Below are 15,542 nucleotides of genomic sequence, written 5' to 3' on the forward strand. Positions count from 1 at the left end.
GGCTCTGCCTCTGCCAATGATTGTTGATAATTTGCCGTGTTCAAAACGGCATCAAACATGCTCTGCTTCTGGGGCATTTAGGACACCAATTGGGATCATTTAAATGCAACTCACAATAGGTTTACTAATAATAATATTGTGATATTGCAAGCTGCCATGGTAGGTCCTAATGATATGAAATAGGACTTTTCAAAATTGCTAACGTTTCTACATGCCCGGATTACATTTCCCCTGATACAGGGAAACTATGATGCAGAGATTTCATGAAATGTCAAATTTTCAAACAGTCCTAGGTTTTTTAGTTCACTTTTCCTTGCATTTGGGTACCTCTCATTTGTTCACTATAAATAATTAAATTGATGGGTAGAAAAATGTGTAACTACCATACGACGATTTTAGACGCGATGAAATGTCCTTGAAAAGTGGGGCAGTGATATATAGAGTTAGCTGCTGCAAAACAAAATTGTGAAATGTCCTATTAGGGATCCTCTATAGATAATCAGTTTGTGTTTTTAAAAGGTTTACATGGTACTTAGATAGTAACTATTACTAATATATGGATTTTGCACCAGGCTTTTAAGCTAATACTTATTTTTCAAAGAAACTACACCAGTGGTTCCCAAACTGGGGTCCAGGGACCCCTGGGGGTCCCTAAAGCCTCCTCAGGGGGTCCGCGACTACTTTGAAAATTGAATAATATTAACATATCAATAAAGTGTAGATATACAAAGAGTCTAAATGTACAATTGAACATTTTAAAGCATACTGTGAATGTGAAGGAATTTGAAACTAGAGGCTAAAAATTAAATTAATATCCTCAGATCGATTTGCTGGAGTAGTGCAAGTACATCAAACTAAATATAGTATGGATGATGATGAGCGGCCTTAATTGAATTTAGAAAAGCTCCAGCCATTCTATTAAAATTAAATTTTAATTTCTTCTTTATTTATATGTTTTCTAATTAAATAAAATGTGTTATTTGTGTATTTGTTTGATGAATGCTTTTTTGTGTATTGTTTTGTGGTTCAAATCATCAACATTTCTTAGGCCGTGTTCCCCAACTTCCAGTAATGATTTGTGGGGGGTCCCTGGATTCGAATAATGATTCAGTTGGGGTCCCCAGGTTCCAGTAATGATTAAGTGGGGGTCCCCAGAAGTCAAAAGTTTGGGAACCACTGAACTACACCATTACTTTGTCCTCAGTTATTTTTATATTTTGTATATTTGGGGACATTTCTTGCTTTGCTGGCAAAATCAACATTACACAAAGGTAATGCCCAACCCAACGCGTAGTGAGATTCAACGTAGGATTCTATTTAACAGGACAAGTGTAATTTTCAGGTCTGATGCTGCATTTGAGTCAATAGAGATATTGGGATTTACCAAAAGCGAAGCTAAGCTTCCAAGGGTCTTTTCAAAGGAGATCAAGAATGTTTTTAAATAGCCTAACTGTACATTATTTAAAGAAATCGACCAGTGGGACATATATCGTGATGGAGTAAATGTGAAGAAATAAATAATTTCAGTTTCTTGTTTGAGGTAATGAGTGAGAAATTATGGAGTATTTAGAGTCTGGCTAAACATGAGAACAGGGCAGACAAAGATTCCAACATATCAGGGGAAATAAATTGCCCTTTTGCGTGCTTTGAATCGGGGTCTTCCTACACATGCGAGAAAGCTAAAAAAGAAAAGCATGTGGATGCTAAAATGGCATTCTGGCTTCTTGACTGCAGGGTTAGAGCTCTGAGTTCTCCCAGATCCATGGTGAGTAAGCTAATCCAGGCCAGGGTTTTTCAGTGCATTCTGGAGTTTATAGTCCTGGTTTTATAATTGGATGACATGGACTACTGTCAGGGCTTTAAGTGGGATGAAAAAACTGGGGAGGCGGGTCTCTCAAAGAGACGTGGCCGATGTAATTAAGGGCGTGGCTTAAAACACCGAAGCTAAAAATCTGTGCTTAGCATAGTGTCCCGCCCGACTGGTATATTGCTGTTTCTATCATTCCATTTAGCTATATAGTACAACAAGTAACATTACACCTACAACAAGCCCGGTATATTGACTTTGAACAAGCCAGGTATATTGACTTTGCCAATGGTTGTTAGTTGCATAAGATAAATTAGCAACAACTATGGCTTCGTTGTATTCAGTATTGAAAATGCTTCCATACTGAAATGGTGAGACTGTGAAAGAACTACGAGTATCTTTGAAGCCACGTCAAAGGCAGAGAAGGGTGATGCTGCGGCGCAGAGCTCTTATGTTTTCACCCCGAGAGTGAGGGCAAACATGGAGAGCCCGGTAGGGACCCGTCTCGGTGCCTGCTTCAGGACCCGGCCTAATTAAAGTCTTGACTACAGTCCAACAGTGCAGACATTATAACCAGGACTAGGCGAACTTCTCGTGGAAGGACCTAAGAAACTCGAGAACTCTGCAACACCTGTGTACAGGTGCCACACTTACTTTGGGGTTACCTGTCTTCCTTTCAGCAGATTAATAATTTAGTATTGTATAGCTTTTAGGGGGAATACTTCGAAATAGTGCGGCTGCACTGTTATCAGCGGACGTAGGACGGGAGACCTCTGGGTCTGAGCAGGCGTGTGGCCAAATCCCCCATTTCCCAAGAAGGCGGATATGCTTCATCAAAACGCTTTAATGGGGAGGATACGTAGCCCCGGCTACTGTTTCTTATCGAGGGTCCGCATGCATGGGTGTGCCAAAAGTATATGAGGCATGCAAGGGTGAGGGGATACCAAATAGATAAATGTGACAGGTTAAAGGCTGTGGAACAGGTGAAGGGAACCATTTCAACCTCGTGGTACCTTACACTGACCCCTCTGGGTGGCCTTACCATGAGAGTAGCTGCAAACTTCACCGCAGGACAGGAAAATCGACACCATCCATTGCTTGGACTCTACACACCCTCTGCCTTTCCCACGCGCTTGTGCGTTCTCGCTGCCCCGGTGCTTCACAGCTCGCTCAGGTGTTTCCCCTTGACAGGGCCCGCCTCCCCCGGCGCCCCGTTGGCTGGGACGGCTGTCTGTCAGCTGCTGTCCCGCAGCCTCTGGCAGGGAAGCGGCGGCTGGAGGCGTCGCTGTGGTTCATCATCAGAGCTGCCAGAACTGCGGGGAGACAGGCAACAGGAGCCGCGCAGGGGCATGTCTAGCGCGGAGAAGCCCAGCGCTGCCAGCACGGCCCGCTGAGAAGTCCGAGACGTGAAGGAGGGGCTGGCGTGCGACACCTCAGCTACTGGGCGGGAGCTGACCTGGCCCGGGTAGTGCCATGTCCCGCCGCCCGTACTGTACGCGGCACGCCTGACACCCGTGGGCACCATGGAGCGGACACTTTCCCCCCTGGCAGCGAAGAGCGGCGGCAGCAGCTCCTCGTCCTCGCCTAGCCTGTCAGCCTCCTCCTCGGGCTCCGAGACTCTCTCCGAGGGCGGCGTGAAGCACCCGTCTGTGTCGGACTGCAGCGCAGGCTCGTCGGACTCTGAGGGGCAGAGGACCGTCCGGGAAGAGGACCAGAGCCGGGGCAGGGTCTGCGGGGACCTTCGGAGTCTGGTAACGGCACTGGAGAGCCGCCTGACCGCAAGGGAAGGCCCCCGGGACGCAAACCCGGCCGGGCAAGAGAAGCAAGAGGAGGTGAGGGCACCCGCGAGCGTATTCACTTCACAGGATGGTCTCTGTGTTACTGTGCTTATAACGGTATATCATTATGGGCTGCATGAGCTAAATTATGTGATTGGTGCATACGTCACATGTTGTCAAAGTTCTTACGAGAATCCAGAGCGCACAGAGTTCGGGTCCTACCTGGATTTCCCATTGCCCTGCTGTGCAGTTTTAAGTTGTAGCAGGATATGGTCAACAAGTGGCCTGTAGCACAATCTGAGTGCTTACCGTCCTAATAGTGCACTGTTGGCCCACTGTGTCTCCTGGGCGTGTGGTAGTTTGTTTCTGCAGGAATCTTGGTCTTTTGGGTTTGCTGTGCACTTGGCCGTCTATGGCTGCCTGGAGCGCGGCCCTGTGTGGCTGCTGGTCTCATGACTTTTTAAGGGTGCTTGAAACTCACTGATGCCTGGCCTTGTAGTCATCTCTTGCTGCTTGCCATGGTATGGCTACCAAAAAGTTAGCCACGCTTGTACAGCAGGCCACTTGATCCTGTGCGACTGCTCTTCTGTGATGCTGTGAAGAGTTTTTCTTTCCCAGTGAGTGATTCCTAAGTGGTTCCGTGCAGTACAATCTTGATGCGGTCCCAGTGATGGAAGATTGTTAGGTGCCTAGTGAATTAAATACGACTATTGACTACAGCAGATATCTATCTATATCTTTCATTACCTTCACAGTCCTATCTGAAGTGAACGTACACACTATGTTTAGGTCTAAATATGATTTGTAAACCTGGACTTTTTAGTACATGCATTGTTGATTGCCATATGGGTGTCTTCCTGCAAAGGGCAGGTTGGACCGAATATTGTTGTTCTATGGGCATACAAGTATGTATGTGTGTGTGTGTGTGTGTATATGTATGTGTAAATATATACATATTTAAATAATTTGTGACGTAAAGTTGATGCATTCAACACACACTTTTAAATAGCATTTGAATGAAGGTGACATTTGCAAGAACCACATCTGTATGTATCTTTAATAAAAGAATCGCACAATTTCCATTTCATAAAAACTTAAAGCATAGCTTGCACCTAAACAGCAACATCTTGTAAGTCTTGGGACTGACTTATTTCTGATATATTTTTATGTGCTTGCGATGTATTTCGGTAGTGCTTCTTGAGGTCTTAAATGGCTTTGTAGGGATTAAAAGTCATTATTAGATGGCTTCTGAGTTAAGTTGGTAGCATGCAAAGCGTGGGTTAATGTTTACTTCCTTAAACAAAATGAAAACATTGCGTCTGTGAAGTGAAAAGGACGAACAACAAATAACAGGTGTGATTCAGCCGGCAGCAGTGAAAGCATATCTCCCACAACGAAGAAGTACAGCTTGGGTAGCAGCAGTGCAAGTGTCTCTTACAGAGAGGACTTCTGTAGCTGACGCAGCAGGAGAGCAGTGGGACACTCGCACAGATGCACATGACGGGTCAGTCTTCCAGCAACAGGTGTGTGTTCACTGGCATACCTGTTACTAATGCAAGGTTCACAAATAGTAAACCATGTTCTTCAGGAGTGGTACAGGTCTAAGATTGACAGTTTGTAGATCTCACTGCCGTTTGGCCAGGTTCGCGCTATAGAAAAACTATATATATATATATCGAGAATGGGTGCAGTAAGGGCAGAGGCCATACAAGCTTACTTCACATACAGAACAAGTGCTGACTTCGAAACTGCGGTATGAGCTCCCACACACAATCATGGCCTAGTTATCAGCAAGGCAAGCTTCTCTCGCATAAAGAACTGGTTCAGCACGAGCAGCAGCTGTGCAAGCTTTTCTTACACATTACTTTAGGGTACACATTCCTCATGAGAATACAATGGGATATCATGACTCCAATATGACAACAGTGGTGTTGAAGTCCCCAGCTTTGCCAGATATTCTGCAGTACAAGTCCAATTTGCCATTTACAGGCTCAATCAAATGCCCGACTTGCCACATATTCTGATCGAAAGTGATTCAACAAGAATTGAAAAAGGCACTTTTCAAATTATCCTCATGCAGAGGCTGCCTAGGCCCACATCATACTCAAACTGTCCAGTGCTCAAGTTGGGCTCTCAGGAGTATGGTCAAGGGAGCTGGACATACACAGTTTGCCTCTCCTGCCATGCCAATGTGGACAACCCAATACTGTCCCTCACAATATAAAAATCTATTATAAAATTCCTTGTTGAAAAGGGATCCCCCATATGGATCGCCTGTTTAGGGATAATAAATGTAGCTCACTGGAGAAATGCAAGGGTAATACAGAGAGAAGTGCACTAGACTTGCCGACATGCTACAGGCTGTGCAAGGAAAATCAACCCATTCCTTGCCGCGCCTTCTGAGTTTCCCCGCTGATGATCCATTCCACCTCTGCGAAGGGCTGAGTAGCCAAGCTACATAGGATGATCATGGGGTACTTCACACCAGCCGCCTCCCCAGCCCAATGTCAATGGGGAACATTGTTTGGAACATGATATCATTGATGGTCAATGGCGATTTTGTTGTAAACTAACAAAACTGGCCTGAGTAAATCAGACGTAAATGCATTTAAATTTCTTAGTAGAATATATCACATTCCTGTATCACTGCACATATTTAACCCTGATTACAGATCCGTATGTGAGGGATGGGGTTTACCCTCTGCTGGCCTTTTCCACCTGTCTTGGAACTGTCCTGTTATATATAACTATTGGAATGAAATTGCAGAAACTATAGCTAAAATTACTGACCATGTTGTTGGTTTCCCCCTTATTGAAATTACTTGGCTATGTGAAGGGCATACCCAAATACATAAAGAAACCTATGCTGTATTGTTATTGTTTGCTAAAAGACAATTCGCCAAAACATGTATGCGTGGGCTACCACCAACTTTGAAAGACTGGCCTAAAGAGGCCTCCATATGCAAATTAAAGGGTGAAGCATGCTGGCTTTAAACTTGCCAAGCAGCTGCTGAAAGACATTTTGGGAGCCGCTATAGGGGTACTTTGCCGACCAAGAAATGAATCGAATGAGTGACCAGTTGTAGCCTGGATCGATTGGTTTGAATACAACTGTTGTTACCTTATACATCTGTGTAGACACACATACACACACCGCATGGATACTGGGCCTCGTTTAAGTACCTGCCTATATTGCAAAATTACTCTAAAGGGTCTCCTTATATTATGCTGCATGTCTCCACAGTCGGCTCATGTAGTGATTTGACTGTATGCCATTGAGGAATCCAGATAATCATTTAATCCTTATTCATAGGATGATACACTATCCTTGTTGTTGTGATACAACTAAAAATGATATTAATGCAAAAACTGTCCACTAATATAAAATCCTCCACTAGGCCACTGTTTGATTTTGTGAGAAGTGCTTCTATACATAGGGCATATATTCGACCCTTCTGCTTTTGTGACTTCTTGGTGCTGTCTTGAGACCACCCACAGTGGGGCAGTGGGCCAACCTGTGCAAAAGACACACAATTGATGGACCGAATACAGAGCAAATCAAAACATTCACCCCCAGTTAAGAGATCTGGGTTAAATCCATCTTTCTTTTGCTCACCATGCCACCCCAGTTTAGACCTGGCCATATGTAAATCAGTCTTGACCCGGTGCCTCATGGGAACAGTTCAGTCCAAACTGCCAAGCCAGGCCCTCCCTGGACCGGTTTCTGGGATTCATCCTTCATCAGCCAGGATAGCTTGAATCCAGTGGCACTGTGAGCCTGGGACCCACGTCTGGGCATACCCAGCGCACTTAGGGCGAGAAAGCAAAGGACAAACAATTGTTGGACGGAATGCAGAGCAAATCAAAACATTCACCCAAAGTCAAGAGATCTGGGTTAAATCCATCATTCTTTTGCTAACCATGCCACCCCAGTTTAGCCCCGGCCATATGCAAATCCTTCTGGACTTGGTCAATGTTTGAGTGTTAGCATTTTGGCAACCTAGAGAACGGTTGGGAGAAAATCCAAGACCATGAAGTGAATTGTTTCACCCAATTTAATCTCACAGTTCCTTAACGTTTTACACATTTACAATTGCATTATATTCGACAGATGCATAATTTTAGGTAGAAGGAGACTTGATTAATTGCCCAGATGACACAATTTTCAGTCACGTGCCAAGGCTGGGATTAAAATCAAGTTCCACTGGTTCACAAGTCAAAATTAAGCCAATTTGTAAGGGGGGGAGGGATTCAACGTCAATCTGGGGTCCCTTCCATTCATTCTCTAGTGTCCCAAATGAAAACGTATCGTTATTCCTTAGCCTAGCACACGTTGAGGCTTTCGATTGAGAACGTTTTTTCAGCCTTAAAAGCAGTATATAGTATTTTGGTCATATTTACTTTATCATATTGTCTCCTGGCATTCGTACCACTCTTGTCTACGTGACACAGTTCATGAAATAAGTATTTCCTTGAAGCAGCTAAGCTGCATTGCCTACCTTTGTGGAAAAAGAAACGCACGCATGTTTTGAATCGGTAGTTACTAATGACGCAGCAACCCTTACACGAAGACCTACTCATTAAAATAATTTTTTGCCTCCTGTGTTTTTTTTTTTTTTTTTTACTATAAAAAAGGACTCCAATTATATTCACTGACAACACTAAACTCGGGGATGTTGCTTTGACGTGTGGGAACGCGCTGCGTTTTAGGTTTGAGGGTGTTACGGTTTTCAGAGCGCAGCACATTTTCTCAGTCAGAAGTGACTAGACCGCGTTCGGCGCGCGCTGTCTGTGGAAGAAGGCGCCCCTGACGGAGCAAGTCTCGGTCTGCGCCGGTAATTGGGAAGGAGTCGCTTCGGAGCCGGCCCCTGACTGTGACTTGTGATGAAGTAAGTGTTCTCGTTTCTTGCCTTGGGTGGAGGTGAGGTTCTGTAGAGCTTGGCATATTCAGGTACTTTTTCTTATTGTTGTTGTATTTTTTGCCCTAAGGGTTTTGCGCGTAGCCAATTATTCACTTCACCTTGGGTGTGTATCTACTTAGAGAATCATCTAGGGAATGCAGAATGCAGCGTGCCTTCTTCGATGTTTTACCGAACTGCGCTTGCTCATTAAAATGAGTGTTCAATTAGATGGCGAAAGTGTTCCATTGTTTCAACACCAACTCTCGTTTTTTCTTGCCAAATGTGTCATGTACTTGATAGAAACGTGCTAGCGCAGGCGTGACATGCTTGCAGGTTTCTATGGGTGCACCCGCTGTACAGTCCTGTACTATCAGAGCTAATTTGTTAACTTACCACATCATTCTGCACAAAGGAGAGTGGTTGACTACAAGTGTACCTGTATGGTGTTCATCTATCCCAGGAGGAATCGCGGCCAGATTGGACCTGAGGTTGTCTTTTATATAAATGGATTGTACCAACTGAACTTAACGGGCTGCCAACAGGAAGGTGGCACGCCTCCATACGACTTCGCCTTTCCCTTTGGGCTGGGATGTTTGCACTTTAGTTGAACGGACCTCAGCTGGTCTCAAAAGTCAGTGTAAAAAGCCAATATGTCTCTTTTTCTTAAAACAAATTTTGCCAACGTAAGTAGTTTTGCAATGTATCTAAAATGCAAACAAGCCAGACCTATCCGCTTTGACAGAGCTTGTTCATATTGCACAGCAAGCCTCACTTATTACTTTTGTTGTACTCTGTACCTGCCAAGGACCTGAGATTAAATAAACAGAATACAAAACACACCCTGGGGCAAATGTGGTAGTTGTAAAGCATGCCCTCTGATGGTTTCCTGATTCAGGCTGAGATAAGTTACCATTACCAAAAGGACCGGAGTCCAGTCCATTCTGCAGCAGGCTGCAGTACCTTAGTTTGTAGAACTCACTGGAATCGCACAGTACCACGAGTCTTTATCTCCAGCTCTGTTCTATCCATAGCAGGATAGCCTAGAACTAACAATAAAGCGGTTGCCATTGAATGTACAATATTGAATGGCAACAAACTGGACTGTGCTTTTGTATACAACAGACCAGGACTAAGAGGGAGCATGGTTTCATTATCTCATTTTGAATATTTACTTACACTTGTCAGATGATGTTTACTTGGCTTCCACTTCCTGAATAGCTAAGGTGGCAACATGCATTATCAATGCTCCCAGTTAAACCCTTGTGTGTTCTGGAACAAGGTATCCTAACACTTGTAGCTTTTACCAGTCCTTTGTACGTACAAACTACCTGCATTCTGTTTCTGAAGTAGATATTTATTTAGCTGTTTTACTTGTACAAGTGTTGAGGGCCTGGAAACAAGGGAGAAATTGTGGACACAGCAAGATGAAAGGGAGAGCGGGCAAAACTGCAGCGGAAGAAGGAGGAATGTAACTCAATCGCTGGAGAATGAAAGCGAAAGAAAGGTGTTGCAATGTGAGGTGTGTCTGTGAGAAAGTGCCATCTTTCTTGCATGGTATGTTCCCCATTTTTTGCTGAATTGCTGATGTACTTTGACTGAGTGTGCCCTGGGCTCCTGCCAATCAGGTACCCAGGGCCTGCGTTCCTTCCCTAAAACTGCATGACAACCTAAAACCCAATTGGCATCTCTGGCCACAGGTCAGCTCCTGGTAAATGGTACCATAGGTACCCAGGGCACTGTGACCAGAGAAGGCCTCTGTTGGTCCACCCTTAGGGGCCCTGTACCCTTACACACACACACACACACACACTGCCTTTGCAGGTTGAGTGTCTGGGTGCAGAACCAAACAGAGAGTCGAAAGGGCACACATCCCTGTGTGCCATGCCCACAACACACACTGCCCTGGCATACATCAGCCACCCCTCTAGCTGGGTGCCCTATGCCAGTGGTGTGGGCACAGGTGCAGGAGCCCTGTGCCCCTACAGTACCCAGGTCCATTCCTGGGCACTGTAAGTGCAGTGCTGCCATTTAAGAGTATATGGTGCTGGGAGATCATCAACACGAGCTCCACAGCACCATGATGGCTGCACAGAAGACTGAGAAGTTTGATATCAAACTTCTCAGCACGTTAAACCCGCACTGATGCCAGTGTGGGATTTAATGTACAATGCATGACAGAGGGCATCTTAGAGATGCCCCTGAACCGAACCTACAATCCACGTCTTGTCTGAGGGGCTGCCTAGGCTGCCACACAGCAGACATGTTGCTGGACCCCTGGGTAGAGAGCCATCTGCTCTCCTGGGCCTGCAGCAATGCACATCCTGGGTGAGGTGCTAGGTCTCCTCCCCCAGGATAGGCAGGGGAAGCTTCAAAGGCATGCCGCCTTTGTGAGCTTCTCCAGGCCACGTGCTGTACTTAGCAACTGGCCCCTACCGGTTCTGACCCCCACTCTGGAGGGAAGACTGCCCGGAAACCCCAAGGAAGGAAAGGGGGTGTGCTAGCCTCTGCCAACCCCACCCCTCAGGTGGGGGAGGCGAGGTGAAGCACATCTCCGGGCTCTCGCCATCTTGAAGATGGAAAGCCCTGCCCAATCAGGACTAGGCTACTGCCCCCCTCCCACAGGAGAGTGGCACGATAGGGAGTGTACCCACCCCAGGGCCCATTGGTTCCTGCCCTTTAGCTACCTGTAACGCCCCTGTCTAGTATTTAGGGGCACCCTAAACCTTTCTTCCTTAGATCCAGATTCCGAAACAGCAAAAAAGATCAAGAAGACCTGCCGTGCAGCTGCTAACAAGAGGAAGATACCAACTGCTTTGGCCCCAGCCCTACCGGCCTGTCGACCCTCGAACCTGCTCCTGCTAAACCCTGGCATCTCCAGTGGCAGCAACCTCACAAACCCCGGAGGACCTGGCTACCTTGTGACTCTGAGCAACTGGGACTCCCACGAGCAGTGGTACTGCTCAAAGCAAGTAACTGACCCCTGGCATCAGCCAGGAACCGTGAACCCTGCACACTCTGCACCCGCCAAGCCTGGCCTGTGCCGGAGTGCACCAAGACCACAAGGATGCCCCCCCCACGACTGTGACCCCCGAATCCAGCACCCAAGGACCCACCTCGACGCTCCTAACGATGCCTGCAGCCTCAGAACCAGGGACCCCTTCAACCGCGACCAGCAGAGGGTAAGATTTCCCGATGCCAAAAGGCACCCCAGCGCCCTGTGCCCAACTCTTGCGTGCCTACCTATCCTCCAACTACCCAACTTACCTCTCGAAGTGGTGGTCGCACCTGAAGGATCTTCGTCCCCGAGCTTGCAGCCTTTGTTTGTTCTTGAGCTTGTCCATAGCAATCCATTGAGCGACCTATGGCTCAAAAGCACCATGCACCCAGCCGCCCGAGTGGCCCTGACAGTGCAACTTCTACTCTAACCTACTTCCCCAGTTGCCCTGAGCAAGTGACCAGGAGCCCAGCTCCCACAGCCGCGTGGCCTGCTAGCCAGCAGCCACCTACCACAGGCCCCCTGCCTCCCATAGGATAACATTGGGCCTACCTCACTCTGCACCCGGCTGCCCCTGTGCCGCTGAGGGTGTGACAACTGTACTTACCTGACCCTGGGAGACCCCTGAGTCTATGCCCAGACCCTTAACTCTGCCAGTGGAGTACTACCCTCCCCCCCCCAAAAGCCGATAACTCTTTTCTTCCATAGGGTAACATTGACTGGTTTCACTTTGAAATTCTTAAGTGTGGAGTTTCTAAACTTTAAAATATTCACCTAAAATCAATCGAGTAACAAAAACAGAAATACTCAACCTGCCATCAGGAGATATCCCAGTGCTTGATCTTGGTGCCCAGCCCTGACCCTGAAAAGTAATTACAACCATACTTGCCGCTAACTCAATTTTCTTCCATAGGAAACCATTGACTGTTTTTCTGTGACATTTCTTCTAAGTGTCGATTTTGGCAAACTCCAAATATTATTTAAAAATCGCGACAACTGTGAAAACGTAATTACTTACCTATGTTAGATAGCTGTCCCAGTGCTGAACATAGGAGCCCAGCACTGGATTACAAAAGTAACGAGAACGTAATTTACCTGTAACTTGAATTTTCTTCCCTAGGAAACCATTGACTGTTTTTCTGTGAAATTTCTTCTGTGTCGATTTTGCAAACTTACAAATAATTCATTAAAAATCGTCTGTATAATCTAAACGCATTCTCTAAACTGCTTACAGGTGGTACACTAGTGCTGGATCCAGGATCCAACACTGAACTAGAAAAAGTAACAATAACCCCACTTACCTGCTAAGTGAATTTCCTCACGTAGGATAACATTGGTGATTTTATTAGAAAAAGTTTCTAAGTGTCCACTTTTAAAATACCAAAATATTGCTTAAAAATTACAACAGTAACTAAATCATATTTACTCACCTGTTTCGAGGAACTGTCCCAGGACTGAATCTAGGATCCAGTCCTGGAGTTAGAAAAGTAACCCTTAAAGTAACTAATTACATTTAACTTGAAATTCCCATTGAGCTCAATGTATTATTGTGTTGCCTATTGCAACCACTGTAACTATTGCATTCAAAAGTCTATTGCCTATTGAAAAGTACTTATCTAAAGCATCTCAATCTGAGAAAGTATATTTTGATACCTATTGTTGTTTCTAAAATGAAACAACTACTTATTTTTATACAAAAACCAATGGCCTAGAGTTCAGTTCTTGAGTGTGTAAGACCATTTGCTGACTGAGTGTGTGCAACAAATGCTTTACACTGGCCTCTGATACTGCCTTACTGCTCGACCAAGCTACCTCTTTAGAGAGTTAGATAAAACCTTACTTTAGCCTCTGCCAAACCTCTGGGGACTGTGGACTCTGCACACACTGTATCTATTTGGGAACAGTATATACAGAGCCACTTTCCTACCGTGTCGTCCTACATGAAGCCTATCACCAAACCTAATAAGACAAAATAACCACTTACTAGGTATTTGAAGGCTATATTTAATTTGACAGCTAGCTTCACACAGAAGCTCCCACAAGAAGCTTGCAGCATTTACCTGTCCATCTTCACTGTGTTCTTAGCCAGTCTCCCCTTGCGCTATATGCCTCCAAGGCTGAAGAATTTTCGAAGCATAGGGATATACACACTCTATCTGAATTTTTGTTAATGTTTATACAGCAGGTTTCTTTCTAACATCATTAATTGCTTTATTAAGTGGTGTCATTCAGAACTAAGTCTTTCTTATTAGTTACCACTATTTTCCTCCATTATACCCCCTTTTTGAGAATTATGTTGGTGACTTCTAAAATATGCAGTTGTTTTTGCTTAATTCATGGTATTAAAGTGTATTTTGTCTTTTTTTTTGTATTTATTTTGAAGTCCACTTTCAAAAATTTAACACATACATACACAGTTGTCTGGTTCAGCACTAGTGTTAATTTTTAATTTGATTTTTCAACTACTATTGGTACTCTGAAAAGGTGTATTGTACGTTCTTAACTTTTATATATGTTTTTGATTATTTAGCTACCTCAATACATTATTTGTGACGTTATATCTTTCATGGGCTTTATTGAATTGGCTGAGATTAGATTTCCATTCACATAAATCCATACTAGGATAAATGTTGTTGTTTTTATAAAAATGTAAATGCAGTAATAGGAGTGGATGCAATACAGCAACTTTTTTCAACACTGTTGCTTCTTCATGAGTTATCTAGAATACAAATTCAAAACTAGTGGTTTCTTGTCTGTTGTTGATACGTTTCCACCCAACCCACCACAAAGTCGCCCCACGTCATTCCCTCTCCTTGCTTCCTTCCACCACTTTATTGTCTACTACTGCTGGGTCTGCTGTGTTATGATTTAAAAAAAAAAAGAAGAAAGTCTGAATGAAATATCTGCTTTCACCTCATTCCGACAATTCTAAATGTTTAGCATATCACGTGATTCATTCTCTGAAGATTGTGCTTTTTGCATTAAAGTGCTTACTCTTTGATCAAAACATGGTTGTGTTGTACATTTGTGATGAGGAAATGGGGCCGACAAAGACATATCAACATGCAACTGTTAACAGAGTTCTAACCTCATAGCCTCTTTTGCTTTCTTTTGCTTTTTTTCCATACAGAAACATTCATAAGTAACAAGGATCGAAGACCACAATAGATAGGGGGCCACACCAAAGGGGGACACACCAATAACATCTCAGTTGTATTCAAGAAGATTGGGTGGTAGGCCCACTCTGAAGAAATGGAGGAAGGGAAAAGACTCTCAATTGATTGGGAAATGGTGAAAAATACATTGAATCACCTGTAAAGAAGTAGCTAATGCAATCCCTTGAAAGTTAATGTGTAATTGGATCCATGGCCAAATAAGGAAAAGTGCAACCAGCCAATTTAGATGGCATTTGTTGAGAAGCTCACCAGGAAAACATCATTGTAAAGTGGTGGATGTGATCTACAAAGATTCCAGTTTTATGTGTGATCTAATTTAGTTAGGCCTGTGTGAAAAAGACGATCAGCCTTGGAACGGAGAGTCAAATCAATGGACTAACTTAGGAACTTTCTTAGTAACGTACTATAGGGAATTGGCGTGTTAGTCTTTGGGGAAAAAGAGCTGTGACTGAGCTCCATAATGGTCAAAACAACCTGGCGGACAAAGGCAAACACGTTTCTGTGAGGAAGAAACACCAGCTCATTCTTGGTGGCTTGGTACAAGAGTGAAGACTTTTTCAGAGTAATTGCTTTTGGGATATGTATGAGTTAAAACATGGGGAATTTTCAAGATCAATCCAAGTTAGTTAAAAAGGAAACAGAATAAGCCCACTTGAGATCAACATCTTTGTAGAAAAACAACTGTACCAGAGAAAGCATTAGAAAGTGGCATTCATTTATATGTAAAACAAAATTGTAGTGACTTCCCGGGCCTGAGCATCCACTGTGGTCGACAAAGGGTAAGAATGGTCATAATGAACTTGGTGGTTTGTCGCGTTGCCAGTTGTTTTACCTTTGGACTTGGCGTCTTTTCTGAAAGTAAGAAATCTTCAGTGTCACAAGCAT

General features: G+C 44.5%; 1 protein-coding gene across 5 annotated transcripts in view; it reads left to right on the forward strand.

Moving 5' to 3' along the window:
* Nucleotides 1-3,055: 3,055 nt before the first annotated feature.
* The window catches only part of MAST4 (microtubule associated serine/threonine kinase family member 4), a 1,731,733-nt gene continuing 1,719,246 nt past the window's right edge, over nucleotides 3,056-15,542 (forward strand). For 2 of the 5 annotated variants that reach the window (XM_085631996.1, XM_085632003.1), the window contains exon 1: nucleotides 3,064-3,639. In XM_085631996.1, the coding sequence (XP_085488122.1) occupies nucleotides 3,331-3,639 (309 nt within the window). In that variant the 5' untranslated portion in view covers nucleotides 3,064-3,330. Of the gene's footprint in view, nucleotides 3,640-15,542 lie in introns of all 5 variants that reach the window. The other 3 variants (XM_085631979.1, XM_085632013.1, XM_085631988.1) reach the window with 2 other exon arrangements.

This window comes from Triturus cristatus, chromosome 2_1 (genome assembly GCF_964204655.1).
Source record: "Triturus cristatus chromosome 2_1, aTriCri1.1, whole genome shotgun sequence".
NCBI classification, from domain to species: Eukaryota; Metazoa; Chordata; class Amphibia; order Caudata; family Salamandridae; genus Triturus; species Triturus cristatus.